Raw genomic sequence first — 19,545 nt, 5'->3', positions numbered from 1 at the left:
TGTTGGATCAGCAGCGTTGAGCCTGATTTGCTTAACGATGCTCTGCAAGCGGGGACCCCGCAGCTCCATCAGTACGGGGAAGGCCTTTCTAACTACCGCTGCGCTATTTGTATCGTTAATCGTGCGGTGATTCCCGGCTGACGGAGCTCCTGCCCGCCCCGCGGCCCCTCACGGCCCCACCACAGGCTGAGGCGGGGGGAGCCCGGCTGGGGGCGCCGAGCGGGAGGAGCCGCCTCAGCGCTTCCCGTCATGGCCGCCAGGAGGCGCTGCAGGAGGCGGGCGGTGCTGGGGGGTGGGCTCCGGCCGCGCCGCCCCGCTCGGTGCAGCATGGCGGCGGCGGGTGCCGTGCAGCCCCAGGCCGGGGCGGTCGCCGCCGCCGCCAGTGCCGCGGCGGAGGAGTCGTCGGACAGCGAGCCGGAGCAGGAGCCGGGCTCCCCGCAGAAACTCATCCGCAAAGTCTCCACGTCCGGGCAGATCCGCCAGAAGGTGCGTGCGGCGGGCGGGGGCCGCGGGCAGGGCCTCGGGCTCCGGCAGCGCTGTGGTCGGCGTTGCCTCCGCGTCTCCTCAGCGCCGCCGCCTCCCCTCCTCCCTCGCTCCCGGTCCGGTTCCTCTCGGCGCCTTCCCGAGCCGCGTGTCCCCGGGCCGCCCCTCATGGAGCTGCCCCCGAGGACCCGCCGGAGCTGCTGCCGCCCGCCCCGCGGGGACCCGCCGGCCCGTCACGGCTCTGAGGTGCATCTCCACAGCAGCCCGGCCTCAGGGACCCGCTGCGGACCCAGCAGCCGCCCCCCCCAGGCTCTGACAGCGGCCTCCCCGAGCCCTCCGTGCAGCCGCCCTCTGAGCGCCCTTCGGGCTCAGCCTGCGACCCCCGCCGCCCTGTGGTGGTGTTCCTGCGGGTGCCCCTTAGCACCCCTGGCTGCCCCCCAGTATCCCGGCTCAGAGCCCGCTGTGCTGAGCAGGACGCCGTGCTACCGCCGGCTGTTCCCACACTCACCTCCCGTAGTGTTCTCCTGCAGCCCCTCCAGTCAGTAGTCAGGCCTTCCCTTTGGTGCGTGATGTTTGATCCCCACAGCACAGTCACCAAGGGTCCTGCACAGTCACATCTGTCACCTTATGCCATCCTCCACTTACTCTTTCCCTCTGGCCCCATTGGTTTGCTGTGAGCTATCCCAAACCCACAGCTCTGTGCTCTGGAAGGTGCAGCTCCCATTGCTGTCCCTTGCACTCAGTGTGTGCCTCCCTCTGTGCATTCTTTGTCGTGTTTGCCTCCCAGTCTTCCCCATCTTGTGCTCTGCTCTTTCTGTAGCCATGTAGTGATGCTGCTTCACCTCCTGGCAGGACAAGCACTGCTCTCGTGGCAGGTTTGTTTCACTTCCCAGCTTTTTCCACCTTGCTGCACCTCCCTGGTCAGGGAGCAGTCGTGTTTGCTCCCCTCATCCCTATGAGGCTTTATCCCTCTGCAGCCCATTCTGGACCAATTCCTGTCTTTTTAGGGGCATTGCTGTCTGGGTGGAACAGTAGTTGTGCTTTCTCTGCATTGTTAACATAAAAGAAGATGTGAAGATTTCCTCCAGTCTTAGGCTGGGAACCACCCACAGGGAGTTACCCTCCTCTGCACTATTTTTACTGTAGCTGCATGGTTTTTCTTTGTAGCTTTTGAATCCCCGTGTAACCCTTGGATTTGGTGCGATACATTTCAGTTTACAAACACCAGGTTAGTTACTTTCTGCCCTCGAGTCGCTGTTGTCTCTGGAGCAAGGGCCAGTGCTGCGTGGGTGCAAGAGGCTGCTTGGTGCTCCTGATGTTTATCTTGCATCTGTAGCAAAGGAGAGTGAACATCCAGCTCTGTGTGTTGCAGCATGTGAGGTATATTCATAGGGATCTTTTCCTGCTGGCTGGTTTGCTCTACTTTAAAGCACACATTGGCATTCATACCACTTGGGGCAGGTGTCCCATGCCAGCAGGAATGAAGGATGCGAGTCTGATTTGTGCTCCTTACTGAGCGATGTGGTGCCTGTGGTTTTCTCAGAGCAGGACTTCATGCTCCTGGCATGGTGTTAAGCGCAGAAGGTGCACTGAATTTTACTTTTGTTTGAATAAAGCAGAGCACAGCCCCATCTTCTTACTTAATCATTGCCCCATTTTACGTCACTTCCTGCGTCAGCATGGCTGGAAAGAGCCTAAATCAGCCACTTGAACTACGTGAACGTAAACATGCTAAGAACGAGGATTATAAACAGATATTGTCTACAGCTGTTAAACTCCCCCTGTGTTCGTCTGCAGACCTTCCACTAAACAGTGTCACATTTTCTAAGTCCAGGTATTACAGTACCAGGGATTGGTTTATTCTGGTGCTCGTTGATGGCTTTCTACGTCATCATCACCTTTTCTGTGCTCTGCTGCATGTAGAGCTTTTCCTCACCCCGAGGGCAGGGAGCGAAGGGAGCTCCTTGGGTACTCATTGCTCTCATGAGACCTGGAGGATGTTTCTTCCTCTTTAATGGCAGACCTGGTTTTTAATTTGTCCACTGACTCCTGTGAGCTGCAGGAGCTGTTGGACAGGTCTGGCAGTGACAGCAGGAGCTGCAGGCAGGCTTTTACTGTGCCCTGAGGGCGTGAGTCGCCTCTAACCACATCTGCTGCAGTTAAATCACAATAAAAGTTTACTGTTGTCACAGCTCAGGCGTGAAACCTGCTGTAGCCATGAGTTCCTCTGAGTTTGCTTGTCAGGGTTGGTTGCGAGCACTCTGATCTCGCTTCCTTTGGGCCCATCCTCTGCTTTCCCATGATAAAATGTACAAAACAGCTGCGTGCTGATGGACCATAGCACTTAGCACTGGACTTGCTTCAGAGCCCAGGTGTGTCCTGCTGAAATACGTTGGCGCAGCAATACAGCAAACTGTGTGGGTGTAGAGGTGCGGTGGGTGCCCAGTAGAGGTTGGAGCAGCTCCTGGCTGGTGTCTGGGTGCTGAATGATCCGGCCCTGGTGAAGCGTGGGGCAGAGGAAGGACGAGCAGGAAGCTCAGTGTTCGAAGTCGGGTGCTGTGCTTAATGCGCTGCTTTATTTTTAGCTAGAAAAGAATTTTATAGGAAGAGGAGAAGGCAGGAAGAGAAGTGTGTTATCAGCTTCATTGTGATTATTGTGGAGACAGAAAAGAGCCCTGCTTTGATAAAGTATAGCTCGCAGGGTGACTGCTGTGGCTTGGGCTGCCAAAGAAGCAGGCAGCACAGAGTGCTTCATCAGCCATTTTGGGACCTGTCAGACTCGTACCAGCATCGTTCTGCTCCAGCCCCTCTCTGGGCTCCAGGCGTGCCCTGCAGCAGCTGGGAGAAGCGAAATAAAACAAGGAAGGGTGCTGCTTGTGGCAGCAGGAGCCCCAAATCCCTGTTTGTAAGCAGTGCTGGAGACTCAGCTGGCCCAGGAGTTGCATGGTCTCGGTGGTGAGCTGGCAATGAGATGGAGCACTGAGATGAAGCACTGAGAGCAGCAGTGGCCCCGGGAGGTGCGGCTGTGAATGGGGAGCGCTGCGCTCTGCAGCTCCGGCAGCACCATGCCCTTCCTCCTTTAGCACTTGATCTTTCATTGTGAGCATCACATTACAGAGCTCAGCAAGCAGAGGATGGATGGATAGGTCTTTTTTCTCATTCATCAGCTTGGTGTGATTTGGGTATGCGAGGTTTCAGTTTGTTTACCAGACAGGATTTCAGCGGTGTCCTTGGGTGGCATCAGGAGGAGCTTTTGTTTAGACTATCAGTCTGACTCCTGTTTGCTTTTATGAGTGACTTTTCCATCATTTTCTGTAGGGTTTATAACCATTTATCAGTACCTTGATCTTTTTAAGGCCAGTTTGCAGTGTATATTTCAGCAGAGTTGCAAACAGCGAGCAGCTCTCCAGGCTCACTTGGCTCTTGGAAGCTATCGTGCTCCAGTAGCAGAGATGTCAGGTTCATTTACACTGAAAAGCAGGATAAATGAGTGGGGCTGTGTTTGCTGTGCCTGTTCTACTGGGGCTCCAATCTCTGTGCTGTTGTGTGGATGGATCTCTGATGTGAGTGGGCAACAAAATGCAGTGTGGAATGGGGAGGGGGGGGGGAGGGGGGGCAGAGTGTTTCCTCACCTTGGTGTGCAGGCTGAGCTGTGCTTGGTCACATCAGGTGTGTGAGCACCTGAAGGAAGCTCACCCTTTTTTCCCCTTAATTACCACATCAATAGGAGCATCCTATTCCTCCCAGCTCCATGCTGCCATTGCTGCACTGTCAGTTTGCCTCGCTGCTGGGGATTTTTGGATGCCATGTGAAAGCAACAGCTGTTACTTCCTCTCTAAAAACAAAACAAAGCACAAAACCACACACGCTTGTAGCTTTTCTCCTTCTAACTATAGCTCAGGTTCCAGGAACTAAAGGGCTCGCGTAAAACTCTTGCCTGTTTTGAGAACATAGATTTACCACTGAGACTGCATTGCACAATGCGCACTGTGAGGCTGGTAATGGTTCCTTCAAACAAAATTAGAGACAAAGTAAGTATTTTTTTATTGCAAGGATTTTGACTTTCGTAGAATCACAGAATGGCCTGGGTTGAAAAGGCTGACGATGCTCATCTCATTCCAACCCCCTGCTGTGTGCAGGGTCACCAACCAGCAGCCCAGGCTGCCCAGAGCCACATCCAGCCTGGCCTTGAATGCCTGCAGGGATGGGGCATCCACAGCCTCCTTGGGCAACCTGTGAACAGTGCGTCACCACCCTCTGTGTGAAAAACTTCCTCCCAAGATCCAACCTAAACCTCCCCTGTCTCAGTTTAAAACCATTCCCCTTGTCCTTAGGTGGTTCTGCTTGCACTGAGAGCCTCCCAATGGAGAAGCTGGCCCTGCAGGCTCAGTGTAAGCTCAGCTGCATTGGTGATTGACTGATGTGCCAACAGGCCTTTTGGTTTTGGGGAAAATCTCATATTGTCGCAGTTGGATGAGCTTTACATCTGCTAACTATTTTCGTGTTGTGGTTTTCTTTTTTCTTTTTTTTTTTTAATAAAAAGGAAACACCATCTTGGTTGCATAACGTTTGCATCAGGCACGTTATGTTTGAGTCTTGTGAGTTGCAATCAGTTCAGCCATGTCACGTTCTGATGGGGAGTGGTGACACCATCTCCATTTCCCCCACGCAAACTGGGTTGCGTGCACCTTGCAGGGAAGGCAGTGGGGCAGCTCTGCACCCCAGGGCACACTGCTGGCCCTGGAGGGAAACAAAATCTATTCCTGAGCTTTTATTACAAATCAGCCTTCTGGGAACATGTGCCAGAGCCTTCTCTGCTGCTCAGCTCAGAGTTAAAGTGGTGTTCCCAGGGCTGCACACCTCTCCCCTGTTGTTGCTGGTGCTCGTTGTGATGTCTTGGCATGGTCAGAGGTATCTGCGGGACGTTAAAACAGGGAAAGTGGAAAAACAAATGAAAAACTTTGGAGTATCCTTTAAAAGCCGTCGCGAATGGGTGAGGGGAAAACAAAACTTAAAAGCATAGGTTGTTTAATACATAAATATGGAAAATCTGATAAGGACAATTGTTACAGATGAGATAAAAATAAATTCCGTGATATCGTAAGTATTAATTAAGTGGCTGGGGGCCAAGAGCTGCTCTTAGTGGCACAGTCCTCCTGGAAGTCTACTTGGAATGGAAGGTGCGTGGTCTGGTCCTGCTCTGCCGGCACTGCCCTGCTGTGGGCATGTAGGGGCTGCTCCTGTGCCTCCCCCTGTTGGGATTTGCTCCTCATCCTCCAGGTAAGGCTTTTGCTTTCCCACATCCTGCACTTCCCAGACCTGTCCTTTCTGCTGCCCCTTCCCTCCTCACCGGCCTGCAGGATGGGAAGCATGGGATGGCAGTGTGGGGAGGGATGTAGTTCTGTATGTGTCATTTAAGGTGGCAGAAAAAACTAACAGCGTATTTCTTATATTTGTCCTTCAGTGTACGGAGTTCATGTTTAATCGGTACCCTTCAAAACTGTAACCTGTTCCAAAGTTTTCGGGTAACTTTTAAACCTGTTGCTGCTCCTTGCTGTGGTTATCTCTGTGGATAGATTGGAGTGCTTACAGAGGTGAATTGTTCACAGTAGCAGCAGCTGAAAATGGCACTGAAAGGAGCTGCTTCAAGGACCCTGTTCCATGTCCTCCAGCTGCAGAGTTAACTGGCAAAGAACGAGGTATTTGAGCCTTGTTTGCCAGTGCCACGCTGGTTCAAACTGCAGCCTGGCTGAGTACAGACTCCTGTTTTCATTTCCAAGAATGATGCTACATTTCTGGTGCTGGTGCCCCTCACCATCACTTCCAGGGATGGGCCATCTCCTGTTCCGCCATGGTTGTGCTCAGGTCTGTGCTGCAGCCTGGCGTGGGGCTTCCCAGTGAGTAGCACGCAGGTTACTGAAACATAGAGGTACCGAGTGGTGTGTGCTGAGGGCCCAGGCAGCCCCTCATCGACATGAGCACGGCTTCTATCACTGCACAGCGGGCTCCCAGCCCTCACTTCTGTCTTTGCATTTGATTCTTGTGGCTGACCTCTGGTTTTCTCTTATTTTTTCCTTTATCTGAAGTGTTTTTGTTGCAATGAGTGCTCCTACTGTCCCATCCTTTTCATAAGAAGTGGTGGTGCATTTTTCACTTGTGCAAGATCCACTGCTTTTAATGCAGAATTGACCAGCAGGACCAAGCACCCTGTGTAAGTGCTTGTGCTGTGCTGCAGATCTTTGTGTCCCGTACTCAGGATTGCTTTACTGATCCAGATTTCCCCCTCTGTGCTTCCTGGAGTTAATTTCCAGGGTGTGACCACTGTCTGCTGGAAGGATGTTGCTCTCGGATTAGCTTGTTAACCCCCAGCCTTTTGACCTCTTGTGTCTTATTCTGTAGGCTTGGTTAGATTTATTCCCATCGCCGCTTTGTTGGGTTTTCTCTATTTGTACGTAATTACCAGTTCTGTATTGATGACCCCAGGGAGCTTTATTGGACTATCCACTCTGGATCCGTGCTTGCCTCAGCACAGCAAAAGCACCTTGATATTGCTGCAATGCCCCACTTGCACAGAGCTGCATGGTCCCTTGGTGGGTGGATGCAGAGAGAGCCTGTCAGCTCTGCACGTGCCTGGTTACTTGGCTCTCTCCTTCCTGTGCTCTGCTTCCTTAGCTTGCTATTTGTTGTTTGGCATCAGCACCCAGCTCGTCGTTCTGCAGGGTACACAAATAAAAGCAATCTGCATCCCACGCCTTTTAATGCTCTGAAGACACATGGCCAACAGAGCAACCCAGATGCCGAAGACTTTGGTATGTAGGACTCTTGCTGCTTAGATAGCTTTGAATGTGCTTTTGTGTGGTTGTTTTCTGCCCTTCAGATATTTATAAGCATTGATCGGATTCTCTCTCAGCCTTCTCCAGGCTGAACAATCCCAGGGCTCTCAGCCTTCCCTCATAAGGGAGATGATCCAGGCAGGAGGAACAGCAGTAACCCGGTGAGCAGTTGAGGTGTGATATGATTGCTATTTTTACTAGAACCAGTTGTGTTATTGGGGTAAGAAGCATTTCATCTGTGTAGGCTGGCTCTGGGATCTCTGATGTGGGCTATGGGTTGCAGAGGTACCTCAGACAAAGAAGACTGCAAGAAACAAGAGCTTGTGTGACTGGCTTTGTGCATGCCTACTGCTTGTCTCTTGCTTTGCAGGGCCATGTGAAGACAAACTGGGTCCTGGAGCCCTTGAAACCATCCCCACAGGGGCAGTGACAAAGCTTCTGTGTCACTGGTTTGGGGCTAGGCCTTACCTCTGCACCCGTTTTGGAAGGACAGATCTGAGGACATCCTATTGCTCATGTTTGCATGGGGGTCAGTGATATGGGGGCAGGGGGTTGAGCTGCTCGTGGTGGGCTGAATTTTTTCCTGCAGGAAGTTGCTTTTCTTCAAGGCCACTGATAAATAATGAAATGCCAGAAATTTCTTAGGCCTTCCAGCTGTCAAGTCATGTTCTTTGCAGAGATGCTGAAGACCCTGCCCTGTTCAGTGACTGTTGCTTTGCATTTGTGCAGCAATCTTTTTCATGCTGTCCAGTGCTGTGACCAAGGGGTGACTGGTGAAGCCAGGAGCACATCACTGCAGGTTCCTCCAGGAAGCCATTTGTCACAGTGCTGTTCACCCATGGCACACCATGGGACACCAGGTAGAAACATGCAGCCAGATGGCAGCAGCTCCATCAGGGAGGCCCTATGTTCATCCTGATAGGATGGGCTCCTACTCCCACCTCACCATGATTCAGAGCAGTAGCTTCTCCCATGGGATCCAGCTAAAAGGGACGTTAAAATGGCTTCAGTTCTTTTTTTTTCCTTTATGGAAGAAGTAATTCTGTTGTGGTCTCAGTGAGCTGCGTTGCTCTTAGTCTGATAGAAGGAGATCTTCAGATAAGTGTTGCATAGGGACTGTGGGCAGCAGTAGCTCTCTCTCCCCCCTTTCATTTCAGCTGTCACCCCGCTGCCGGGCCCTCTCCCCAGCTCATTCTGTTCAGCCGCATTCCTCTGCAAGCAGCAAGTCCTTTGGCTGTAAAATTAGAACAGAGGAGGAGAAAGGCAGCGATGTCTGAATCATTTCATAAAGTCATCTTGATCTTATCTCCAGCCCTTTCCGCCCAAACCCACCAAACTCTTAGCGAGCGCTGTGCCTATAAATAGAAGAGCAGCTCGTGCGGAGCTGGGCAGCTCGGAACCCAGGCTGTTTGTGAGCAGTGTGTGTGTGAGAGCCGCTGCTTGCCGGCCTTTCATGTCTGAGGTATGCAACAGGGAGGTCTGCTATAGATAGGGGCTGTGCAGTGACACACACCGCTCGTTAGGGAGGAGCGAAGTGACCTCCGGAATTGTTGCCTTTTGGTTGGAGAAAAAACAAAAAAACAAAAAAAAAGAGAGGATGCTGTTTAAATGAGGCATGGAGGAATGCACGGCCTGTGCAGAGGTGAGTGAGCCCTGCATTGGAGGAGCAGCAGCACCAGGAGCACAGGGCACGCTGCACTGCATGTCGCTGATCTGCTGGGCCGGGCAGGAGCGTGGGGGGCTCTGGCTGACCCCAGAGCAAGAATGTCTGTGAATAAGCAGAGCAGCAAAGGTCTGACATCTCCTCCTGCAAGCTGCTATTTTTGCTCAGGCTGCTGGCTGACTTGCTATCTTCTGGCTTTGCATCCTGGGAGTCTTCCCCATTCCTTTCTGCCTTCAGTTCAGGGCTTTGCAGAATTCGGTGGCTGCTTTCTCTGTCTCGTTTTTTAATGATACGTGCTTTGGCCAAGGAATGCAGAGAGATCCCTCCATGTTTACGTTCTAATCTGGAATGATCTCTTGCCATTTTTTCCATTCCCTTCTCTGTAGCCTTAATGCTGAGGCAAACTGCAGAGGTGTGCATGTGTGTAGCAGTAGCACGGCTGGGCAGTGCTGATGTCCTGCATGGCAGGTGGGGGCATGGGGAGTGCGAATGACTTCTGGGGTGTCTTGTGAAAAGTACCTGGGGCGAATGTACCTGTCTTCATTTCTTTGTTCTGGTCTAGATTTCAGCGTTCTGGCAGTGAAGGTGCTGCTGGGTCAGCCTTTGAATTCCATTTTCTGTTATGCTGAAGCTTTAGATTCAGATCGTGGCTGAGCTTCCGATTCTCTGCTTGGTAATATGGAGCCCAAAGTTAGCTTAAAATCTTGGTTCTGAGAATCCCTGCTATGCTTTTAACTTTGGATACTAAAGGCATTGCCAGATGCCTTATGGCTGCATGCAGCGTGTTCCCACAGCCCTGTCCCTGCGGTACCAGTGACAGCAGGAGCCGAGTGCCCTTTGGCAGCCACCTCGGAGGTGCAGGAACATATGTGGGAGACACGAGCTCAGCCTTTGGTTGTGCATTTTGCTATCTCTCTGCCCTTGTTTCCAGCCCAGTGCAGGAGGGCAAGGGAGGCTATGGAGTCCAGCGTCGCACAGAGCCCGCTCCCCTCCAGCCCATGGTGCAGGCCCTGCTATGTGGGGACAGCCCCGTTCAGCAGGAGAGCAGTCGTGTAGGCAGGCGGATGTTTCTCCTTAGAGTCAGCACTTTCTTCCAAGTGCTTTTTGAGGAAACTCTGAGCTTGGCAAGGGCCGGTGCGTGTGGAAAGTATTAAAATCTGCAGCTGTTTCAAAAAGGAAAGACCCACATTAGAAATATATATAGCATTTTAAAAGCAAGTTTAGTGCCCTGGAAAGGATTTCTAAAACAATGTAAACCCTTTGGATCAGCGAGAGTATTTATTTTGTGCTCTGTAGTAGCCTGGCAGTGGGCACGCAGTGCTGTGTGGTGCATTAATTGCTGCTCATCGGTTGACATAACCGTGTGACAAACATGAGCTGGTTGCAGTCCTCGGCTTTGTTGGAATGGTGTAATTTTCCTGGCACTGAGATACAGAATAACCTGTCTTACAAGGTTGCTGGACCATTTGTTTCCTGTGCTCTAACTGGGTGCTTATCACATTCAGCTTTCTCAGATAGAAGTGGGTTCCAGGGGCTGTTTCTTGGGGAGGGAAGTGGGTTCCAAAGGTTCCACACAGCACCGAGGCAGTACCTCCCATCACTAACTTGGGGCTGAACCCTCAGCTCTGGCTTTTCTGCTTTTTACCTCTCTAAGCTGAAGTTTCTGAGGCTGTTTGGATGTAGCTGTTGGTATTCCAAGTCTGTCTTCAGCAAAGGAATCAAATGTATTTGACAGAGCAGAATGAAGTGCATGTGGATTAAATACTTACCCCTACTTATGTATAGTATGTGAGCGAGCATATGGGACTGTGCATGCTGGTATGACAATCAAATTATAAAGCAGTAAAAAAAGAAAAGGGGAAAAAAAGAAAAAAAAAGCAGTGTGCGTAGACAGTTTTGGCACTGCAGCCCTGGGAAATGGCAGACAGCCAGAGTGTGCTGAGGGAGAGCCAAGGCTGTCTGAAGAACGCCGAGCACTGAGGTTGGATGCAGCTCCTTCGCTCTAGTTTCACTCCATCCTGTGTGCCTGCAGCCTGCCAGGTAGATGCAGATGATATCACAAAGCAGAGCTGGAGACAAGTGGCAGAGATGCTGTGCTTGTAATGAAATAGCAATTAGATGAAAGGCACCATTACCTGCACCTGAAGTCTGACCTCAATGAGTTTAACTGTTATGGCCCCCAAGTCATTGTTAGACTTTGCGATGCTGGTTCAGTCATAAGTGACTTATCTGTGTTGGTATAGTGATAGTGCCGGAGACAAAGATCAGGCCCCACCCCATGTGGGTTATGTGTTGGGATGGTTTGATCTCGATCAGTTCCTCTTGTTTATATGAATGAATTTGTTAAGCGCTTCCAGCAGAGGGCACTAAGATTATTGGTCTCAAGCTGCGGTCTCTGTTGGTATGCATATATATGGGGAGAACATAAAAAGTTCTGGAAAGTAAAATGTTGGCTTCACCTCTGTCCTCTCCTTGTTTTGTAGACTGTCATCAAAGAGGGGATGCTGATGAAACAGACCAGCTCCTTCCAGCGCTGGAAGAGACGATATTTTAAGCTGCGAGGGCGAACGCTCTACTATGCAAAAACTGCTAAGGTGAGGTGCTGAAAATACATTATGTTCCAGGGGAAGAAGTCAGTGTATGAGTCTTGGAGACAGACGGGAGCATGTGCTCTGAAAGCACCTGTCTTAAGGTTTTGCAGCTGCTGGAAGCTGTGTTTCACCTCACACTTGAACCTCCCTGAGGTTTTCTAAGTAAAGCATCGTGTAGACCTGCAATACCTTTTTTTTTCCCTCTTAGTGCTGGGAAATGGGCAGTGAATCTATAGAAAATGAAGTAGAAGGGAGAGAGCGTGAATGAAAAGAGGAAGTGGAGGGAACAAGGAAGGCAAGAACTTATCATGCAATCAGAGGGCAGCCAAGCATCTGCTTTAGTATGCTGATAGTTCACTAGATACCATTCTGACTCCTTTCACTAGAATTAAGCCTACAGTATTTTTTTGTTTATTTATTTAATTCTTTTAAGTAGTCCCCTAATAAAAATCAAGTCACTGGTTTCACTGACTGAAGACAGGCAAATGTGAGCACTGCTGTATGAAGCCAGGCTTCTGGGTCCACATGCCTTGTGGACTGGGCTTTCTCTTCAGATCATGCAAGGCTCTGATGGGGTGTGCTAAGCAGGCGTACAGTCTGCTGCTTATATACCTAATTCACTGATTCATTGAGGTTTCAATTTTTTCTTTCCAGTCCATTATTTTTGATGAGGTGGATCTGACAGATGCCAGTGTGGCAGAATCCAGCACTAAGAACGTCAACAACAGCTTCACGGTAAGACTGTCACATTATTTTCCATTCTTCTTGCATCTTTCAGTCATTCCCTTCTCTTTTGCACAGCTTAAAAACATCTGAACAATCTTTGCAGCCTATTTACTTACAAAAAAGTGTACCTGGACTTATTTTTCCTTCCAGCAGCCATAGTTCATCTCTGTGCCCATGGGAAGTACTTCAAGTTGCTATTTAAGATGCTGAAGTTTTGCATTCAAGCTCTTACCTATAAGCTAGGAAAGTCTGGTAGAATCCATACACACTGTAGGACAGAAAAATGCATTATGCTGAGGGAGTTCAGGGTGGGGGGGATGTTTATGCTGGAAGTTTTGCTAAAGGATTTTTGCCCTTCAGCTCTGAAAATATGTAAACTTTTTTTTGCTGACTTTATTTGTATGTGGATGTATGTGTGTTTATGCATGCAAGCTATAATATAGAGGAAAGCAAAAAGAGGAACAGAGAAAAGAAGTTGCGTAGAGATAAACACGCAGCCTCCCATGGACTCACAAGGGAGGAGGGAGTGAAAATAGGAAACAAGATTGATTTAAGGCAACATGAAGGAGGGAGCAATCCAGGTGGAGGAAGAAAACCGATCCTGCTGGTGACCAAGACTGAACAGTGTGGCTTGCTCTGCAATAGAGACCCACTGCTTTAAACAAACACATGTAGCAAAGGGTATTTCCATCATGCAGCTGTAACTTTTGGCTTTGTAGTACTCAGGCAAAGCAGCTATTGTGCCATCTGTAGATTAAACATGTTTGAAACGTTTCCTGCATCAATAATTGGACATGTAGGATGCCCATCTGCATCTGACAGTAAAGACAGAACAGGTGTCAGTGCATGTGCACACAGAGAAGGCTTCTGCAGCAATTTCTGTAGGAGATACATTCTTGAAAATGTAAAGTTATTTTTCTGTCAATAATACGTTTTGTTTCACTTTTTCCATATGTAAAATAAGGCTGATTTTTCAGATTAAGAAAAATGTGCTTTTGCTTATTGTTGGAGTTGAGAGAGAGGTGATCTCTGTCAGAGGCACTGGATTTATGCATGGGAAGAAATTTGCACTCAAATTGTCCCCATCTGAATCCAGAAGTGAGTTACTTCCATGAGTACAGTTCCTCTCTCTGATGGTTCCTGCCTTTCCTAAGGGGTAAGAAGTTTCAAGATTACTCAAGCATTCAAGTAGCAGAGAGAGTTTGCACTGTCTCCAGCTGATCGCTGTATCCTGCGCGCTCAGGTGAGCCACAGGAAAAAGTCTCACTTCATGTCTTTCTGCTCTGTCTACCATGCCTTAGAGTCTGCTTTGGCTGCAGTTTACTGTGAGCTATAAAAATGCTTTGAAAATCAGAAGGTTACTGCTGTTGTTCTGTCACATCACTGCATTGGATTCCTTGCAGTCTTGCTATTTTCTCTTGGGTTGTTTTTTTTTGTTGTTGTTATTGTTTGTTTGGGTTTGGGTTTTTTTGGGGGGGGGGATAGGGGAAGGTGGTTTGAGAGCACTCTGTGTCCCTCCTGTACATCCCCAGCTTAGTTCATTTCTAAAATCCAGAGTTCTTGGCATTTTCTTTCCTGTTTCAGATCAGTGGGATTCACTGATGAGGGTTTGCCCTAAAGTGGAAACATCAAACAGTCCGTGTCGTAAAACAGTTGCTTTGGAGTTGGATGTGTTTTGGCTGTTCTTCTGTTGCTTTTTCTTTGTGGGAGACTGGTAGTTTTGGATTTAGGAAAAACTGATTTATTTGTGGGTAAACTCATCTGCTGTCCATGTCCATACTGCTTAAGGTAGAGGTTCTACCAGGCAGGAGGTATCTGGTTTAGTTCATAAGGTGGAATAAGCTCACACTTAGTATTGTCTTCTTGTTCTCTATCTGTTGTCCAGGTTGCCTATCCTTTACCCTAGAACAATTTGCATTACATTAACACTTTGAATCTCAAACTGCGTTTTTGTTGTTGGAGTCTCATCTCTACTACTTGTTCTTTTTTCAGTCTCTTAGACGTTCCTTGGGCAGTTCTTGATTCTACTTCAAATGGAAAAGTACATCTGAAGGCAGTGAAGAGTAGATCAGCTCTGTGAGTGAGCTTCATGAGTGATGTTCCTCATTCAAGAAGAATAAGGTTAAAAAATAAAGCTGCCAATAAATGTTCTACATAGGACTGCTGGCAGCCAGCAGAAGAGAGAGGAAAGTGAATATTAAGATGCAGACCTCTTCCTTTAATAACGAGAGCATATGATATGGGTTCCACTGTTGTTTACTCGGTCACTTTCAGTGTTCGTATCCTGTTTGCACAGGCTGTAGTCAGGACAGTTTTCAGGACTGCTACCCAAAGTTAATGGATGCATGGCCATAAAATGTTGTGGGAACATGTGACTAAGAGCATCTCTGAGTGTAAGATGTTGTGCAGCTGCGTCCCTTGAGAGGTGTAAGGAAAAGCTTTATGTTTAGCTATTGTTCCTTTAGGTCAGGCACAGTGGCTGCAGTTATTTAGCAGGAAGCTTCCAGGAACAAATCGTATAGCAGCCCCACAGCAGGCCTCCCTTCTCAGGAGGATTGGAGATGCAGTATTTGCTTGTTTGGTCACATCTCTGTCATTATAAGACAGAATTAATTCTTTGTGGATGTCTGGGCTGTACGTGACTGCTTCTTCCCACGTGTAATCCCATAGTACCTGCTGTACACATCTCTCACCAGGGGATTTTGCAATGGCTGCTGTCTTCCACAATGCCTCAGAATGAATCTTCTATGGTGCTACCCAGGGATAACCATGGCGTGCACTCTCAGCTTTGTTCTGGCATCACAGCAATCTTCCTGGTGAACTTTTGAGTGAATGGTCATTTCTAGCTGGTTCACATGATGCACTAGATGTAGTTTTTTATGTGCAGCACTTGGCTGCAGTGGTTACTGACATTCTGGACACTAAAGGGTGATTATCATCTTGCAGAGCTGAGAATAAGTGCATTGCAATACTTTGCAATGCTAAAGTTATCCAGTAGTTTGAACCTCTAGACACCATTTCTTCATACTGAGAACAGAAAGGAGCTCTGTTTTTGTTACACCAGTATCATAAAACTCCTTTGCGTTCTGTGAGGACCTTCAGTAATGGCCAGACACAGAGAGGCTGGGAGTTCTCCATGCCTTTGGCTTCATGCAGAAAGCAGAGCTTCTCATTTGTGGCATAGTTTGGTGGGACACGCTGATTTAAAACATGTTCTCCTGAGGGAATGCAGAGCCTTCCTTGTTACTCCAGGAAGAGTTCTGCATTTTGCCCTGGTACTTCAGACACACTTATTTCTAGGAGGGTGGTCAGCTTTTATCCTGAATGCTCACCATCAGTGTGTGCCTCCACATGTATGCCTTGTGAAATGGAGGTCAGCAGACAGATGTGAGTGGGTGAACTCAGTGCCTGATGCTAATTTCTGAGCTGAGCTTGCCCAGCCATACCCTCTAGCACCCCGTTTCTCTGATATAAAGCCCATAAAATGTGGGTGGTACAGATTGCTTTATTGTATGTTGCCCAGGCTGATGTTTTGCCACCATAGCTGTCCACTCAACAGCCTCTGAAAGGACTTTGGGCCACCTCCATAAGCCTACTTTTGTAAATCTTTGTGTGGTGAACAAATCTTTACTTCTCAGGTTGGTGTGTTGGCTGAGGATCTGTTCTTTTCTAAGAGGTACCGAATGAATTAGACCTCCTGCTTCCAATGTGATGAGCAAAGCTAATGAAATGAGTTCTTATTAGTTCGTTGACTCTTCCTTGGCTTAAACAGGATTTATATGTAGCCGTAGGGGGAAAAAATCTAGTGTATGTAATAATAATAGTAATAAAACACTTATAAACAGGAGGGGGCCTAGGAAGAGCCCTTAGATCTTTTCAGGTTCATCTCTTTTGTTCTCATATGATTTTCACCTGGTGTTTTTGTGTTTCCTACTTAGCACTTGCAAATGGCGATGTGGACTTTCACCCTCTTTCATATAACTTTTTACATGGGTTTCAACTTACACTTTCCAGCTAGTCTTACTCAGTGCTTTGAGAACCCACCAGAGAGAGCTCTGTGGAGAGAGATGTGGGTCGTTTGATTCCTTCCAGAAGTTCAGATTGGATGCAGCAAATCATTAAGCACCAGGAGTCATGCTGTTCACCCTTCCTACATAAGTTAAAGTTTCTTCAGTGGAAGAGGTGGAGCTTGAACTCCTGTGCTCCTGCAAAGTCTTTTCTATTGGGAAGTACCTCTCAGCTCAGCCTCAGACAGGAAGCAGTGTATTATTACAGTCAGTGCCTGCCCCTCTGCTTTGCTGCCAGCAGAAGGAGACTTATCCCAGCTCCTCCTTAAGCAGACAGCTAATCAGCTCGTGGCAAGTGGAACACAGCTGGGTCAGACTGACCACAGAGTCCTGTCCATTGCATGTCAAGCCATCTGGTTAGTCGTCTTCCTGAGGGAGTAGGCTGCTCTGGATACTACTTTAGAGGACGATTGAACATCAAAGGTAAGAGCAGGAGTCTTGAGTTTTCTGGATAGAGCAATGAGAAAATTAGCACCTGTGCCAGCATAAGAGCTGATCAGGAGCTCACATTCTTTGGAATAAGTGTGCTGCACACTCCCACTGTTTGGTCATCTCTCCTGACTGGACTTAGGAACTGAAATTCTCCAGAACTGGTATAAAGGGAAATGTGTCTGCAGTGTTGGAAAAGCTGCACCTACCAGTTAAGAAATGCTGTTTATTAACTGATGATTCACCCTAACCAATGTTCCAGGAGAGAGGAAGTGCTGAGATTAAGGTAATACCTCTTCTTCAGAGCACTTGTGTGACTGGAGGCAGGGAGGGCTGTGGCAGGTTGAGGGGCAGAGGGCTGCTGGTGTTCCTGTGGAGAGCACACTGTCACCTTGGAGAAGCAGCGTGGGTGTCATTCTCCAGCTGGATGGAAGCCTGAGGTGTGCTGCAATTTTTATTATTGCCAGTTTGTTACTTAGAGTTGTCTTTATTCAGCAGCAGAGATTCTGGATCCTGTGTTGTGAGGTTCTGTGTGAGTGACTGTTCTCCTTCAGACTGTATGCTTTTGATGTGTTGTCCCAGGAGTTGTTGGTGTTGTGAAGAGCATAAATCTTCATTTGGGGGTAATTAACCTGTCCTAAAAACTAAGGGTAAGGTGGAGGTGAACAAAATACTGTGGTACTGAGTGTGTTCCCTTATGGGGAGAGTGTGTTGATGGCTGCAGATTTGTCTTACAATGTAGTGAGAGTACCTTTACATTTCCTCTGATTTTGTGTCAAATTAAACTGTTTGTGCTTTTAATGTGCAGTTAATTCTATTTTTTGCAGAGAAAACAGCAAAGTCTTCTCTGCAGAACTGGGTGCTGAAGGAGTGAATAGAGCTGTCAAAGCTGCCTGTCAGACAGCACAGGTCTACTGCACATGTTGAGCTCAGGAGCTGTGTGCCTGTATAGCACAGAACTTGAAGCAGAGGAACTTGAAACCAGATGAGCTAGAAACAGGAGGAGCCTGGATCAGAGGTTACTTGTGATGGTTTGAAATATAAGCTTTGAGAACGAGCATGTGACTTTTTTAAGGTGAAAGAACATGAGAATTTCTATTGCTGCTTTCAGGTCAGGCTTGGACTCATAGGGATCAGTGAATTTTATATGGTTTAGCACATGCACAGGTTCCCCAAACTGCCCTATATCACCTCAGCGCTGTTAAAAAGATGGGCCTTAAATGTACGCTGTGGGGGATAACTGGACTTCTAGGTTTGCTGCTACATCTTCCTCCCCAGCATGGGATGAGAGACCTCAGAAGTGGGCGAAAAGACTTCCTTATATTGGGACATGCTTAGTTACACCAGGCTATCACCAGGTGTCCTGGGGGAGGCGGTTCCTCACCCTAATCCTTCCTACACAGGCATGGATTGCCTTGTTAAGGTCTGGAGAAGAGAAAGATCAGAGAAGAAGGTTTTTTCCCTCTTCCTTTTCAACAGTCTTCTTTAAATTGGAAAAAATGACAGTGCCCGCTGGCAAGTTGGCCTTTGTTGGGGGTTGTTGTCTGTTCCACACCCATGTGTGCACACATTCAGAAATCGTACGCTCTCTGCTAGTGCACTTCATCTGTTTATATTGGCAGCTGTCAGAATTTCCTTTACAAGCAACTGAAAATATGACTGGAGCCGTGCATTGCCATGCCTGGGATCACTCTGCTTTTTTTCTCCCCCCCCTCCCTTCATTAAGTGCAGCTCAGTCCCCGTTTCCTATCAGAACCGCCGCAATTTCAAAATACTTTGCTATTTTAGTCATTTGTGATCCAGACTTCAGAGCAGTTTTTTTTTTCTGCTTGAGAAAAAGCCCTTTGGTAACCAGACCCTTCTGAGTCACTGTTAGTCAGTGAAAATAGTCATTTAAAATCCTTTCATGTCAGGGGATCTTAGGACTCCTAATCCAGCCTCCTGCAGGAACTGGTCATTAGGCTGCTCGCATTGGGAGGCAGCAGTTCTGCAGAAAAACACATCTAAGGGAGGACACACGAGAGGAAGGAGAGTCTGGAAGAAGTTGCTCTGGGTGGAGAGATCTGGTGATTGCTGTCTGCTACTGGATGGCTCAGCGATCTGTTAGAAGGTTTTGAAAGAGATGAAGCTGCTGCGAGTGAAAGAGGTCAGAGTGAGAGTTATGAACTTTGCTGTGAGATGGGATAGATAGAGGGCTGGAAAGTAAAGGCGGCTGCTTGTGAAGAGCTGTTCCTCAGGGAAGTTCACTGCTCTGAAGTTTACGCCTGTTACTGCCCATGTGCCTGAGCACTGGGAGCAGGTGTTTGGTAACCTGTTTGCTCTGTGTAACCTTTGTGCCATGGCTGGGGTTTTCTCTGGTTCCCTGAACAACTTGCAGATTCCAGCACTTTCTCCCCTTACAGGTGAGGACGCAGGCAGAAAAACTCTGACACACCAGGAGGACGCCTGAGTGTGTGGTGTGTGTGTAGAAGAAAGACTTCTTGCTGCACATATCCTGCTCTGTTTTGATGGACAAGGAGAGGCTTGTGAGTTACAGGCACAGAAGGAGCTCTGTCTGGTTGCTGTGCCTGTGATGCTTCCACTGTTGTTGTGCATGTAAGAGGACTGGTCATGGGGTGGTGAACCCAGGGTGCAGAGCTGCTGGCTTCCTCGGGCTGCTGACAACAATTCCTTTCCTTCTGTGCTAGCTACCAGCCTCTTCATCTCAGCAGAGGTTTCAGGCTGTGAGGAGCTGCTAACAATAGGCTGTCAGT

The 19,545-nt window shown here is 48.5% G+C and overlaps 1 protein-coding gene across 7 annotated transcripts in view; it reads left to right on the top strand.

Moving 5' to 3' along the window:
- The first annotated feature begins 268 nt into the window (after nt 1–268).
- The window catches only part of DGKD (diacylglycerol kinase delta), a 52,370-nt gene continuing 33,093 nt past the window's right edge, over nt 269–19,545 (top strand). For 2 of the 7 annotated variants that reach the window (XM_015871048.3, XM_085512532.1), the window contains exons 1-3: nt 269–486; nt 11,463–11,573; nt 12,225–12,305. In XM_015871048.3, coding sequence (XP_015726534.2) covers nt 328–486; nt 11,463–11,573; nt 12,225–12,305 — 351 coding nt within the window. In that variant the 5' untranslated portion in view covers nt 269–327. Of the gene's footprint in view, nt 487–8,721; nt 8,959–11,462; nt 11,574–12,224; nt 12,306–16,646; nt 16,787–17,113; nt 17,233–18,785; nt 18,939–19,284; nt 19,318–19,545 lie in introns of those variants that run through there. The other 5 variants (XM_085512533.1, XM_085512536.1, XM_085512538.1 and 2 more) reach the window with 5 other exon arrangements.

Source organism: Coturnix japonica, chromosome 12, assembly GCF_054131305.1.
Source record: "Coturnix japonica strain WE chromosome 12, WE-NBRP24, whole genome shotgun sequence".
Lineage (NCBI taxonomy): Eukaryota > Metazoa > Chordata > Aves > Galliformes > Phasianidae > Coturnix > Coturnix japonica.
The sequence above is the reverse complement of the archived record's forward strand: the minus strand, read 5'-3'. Positions and strand labels throughout refer to the sequence as shown.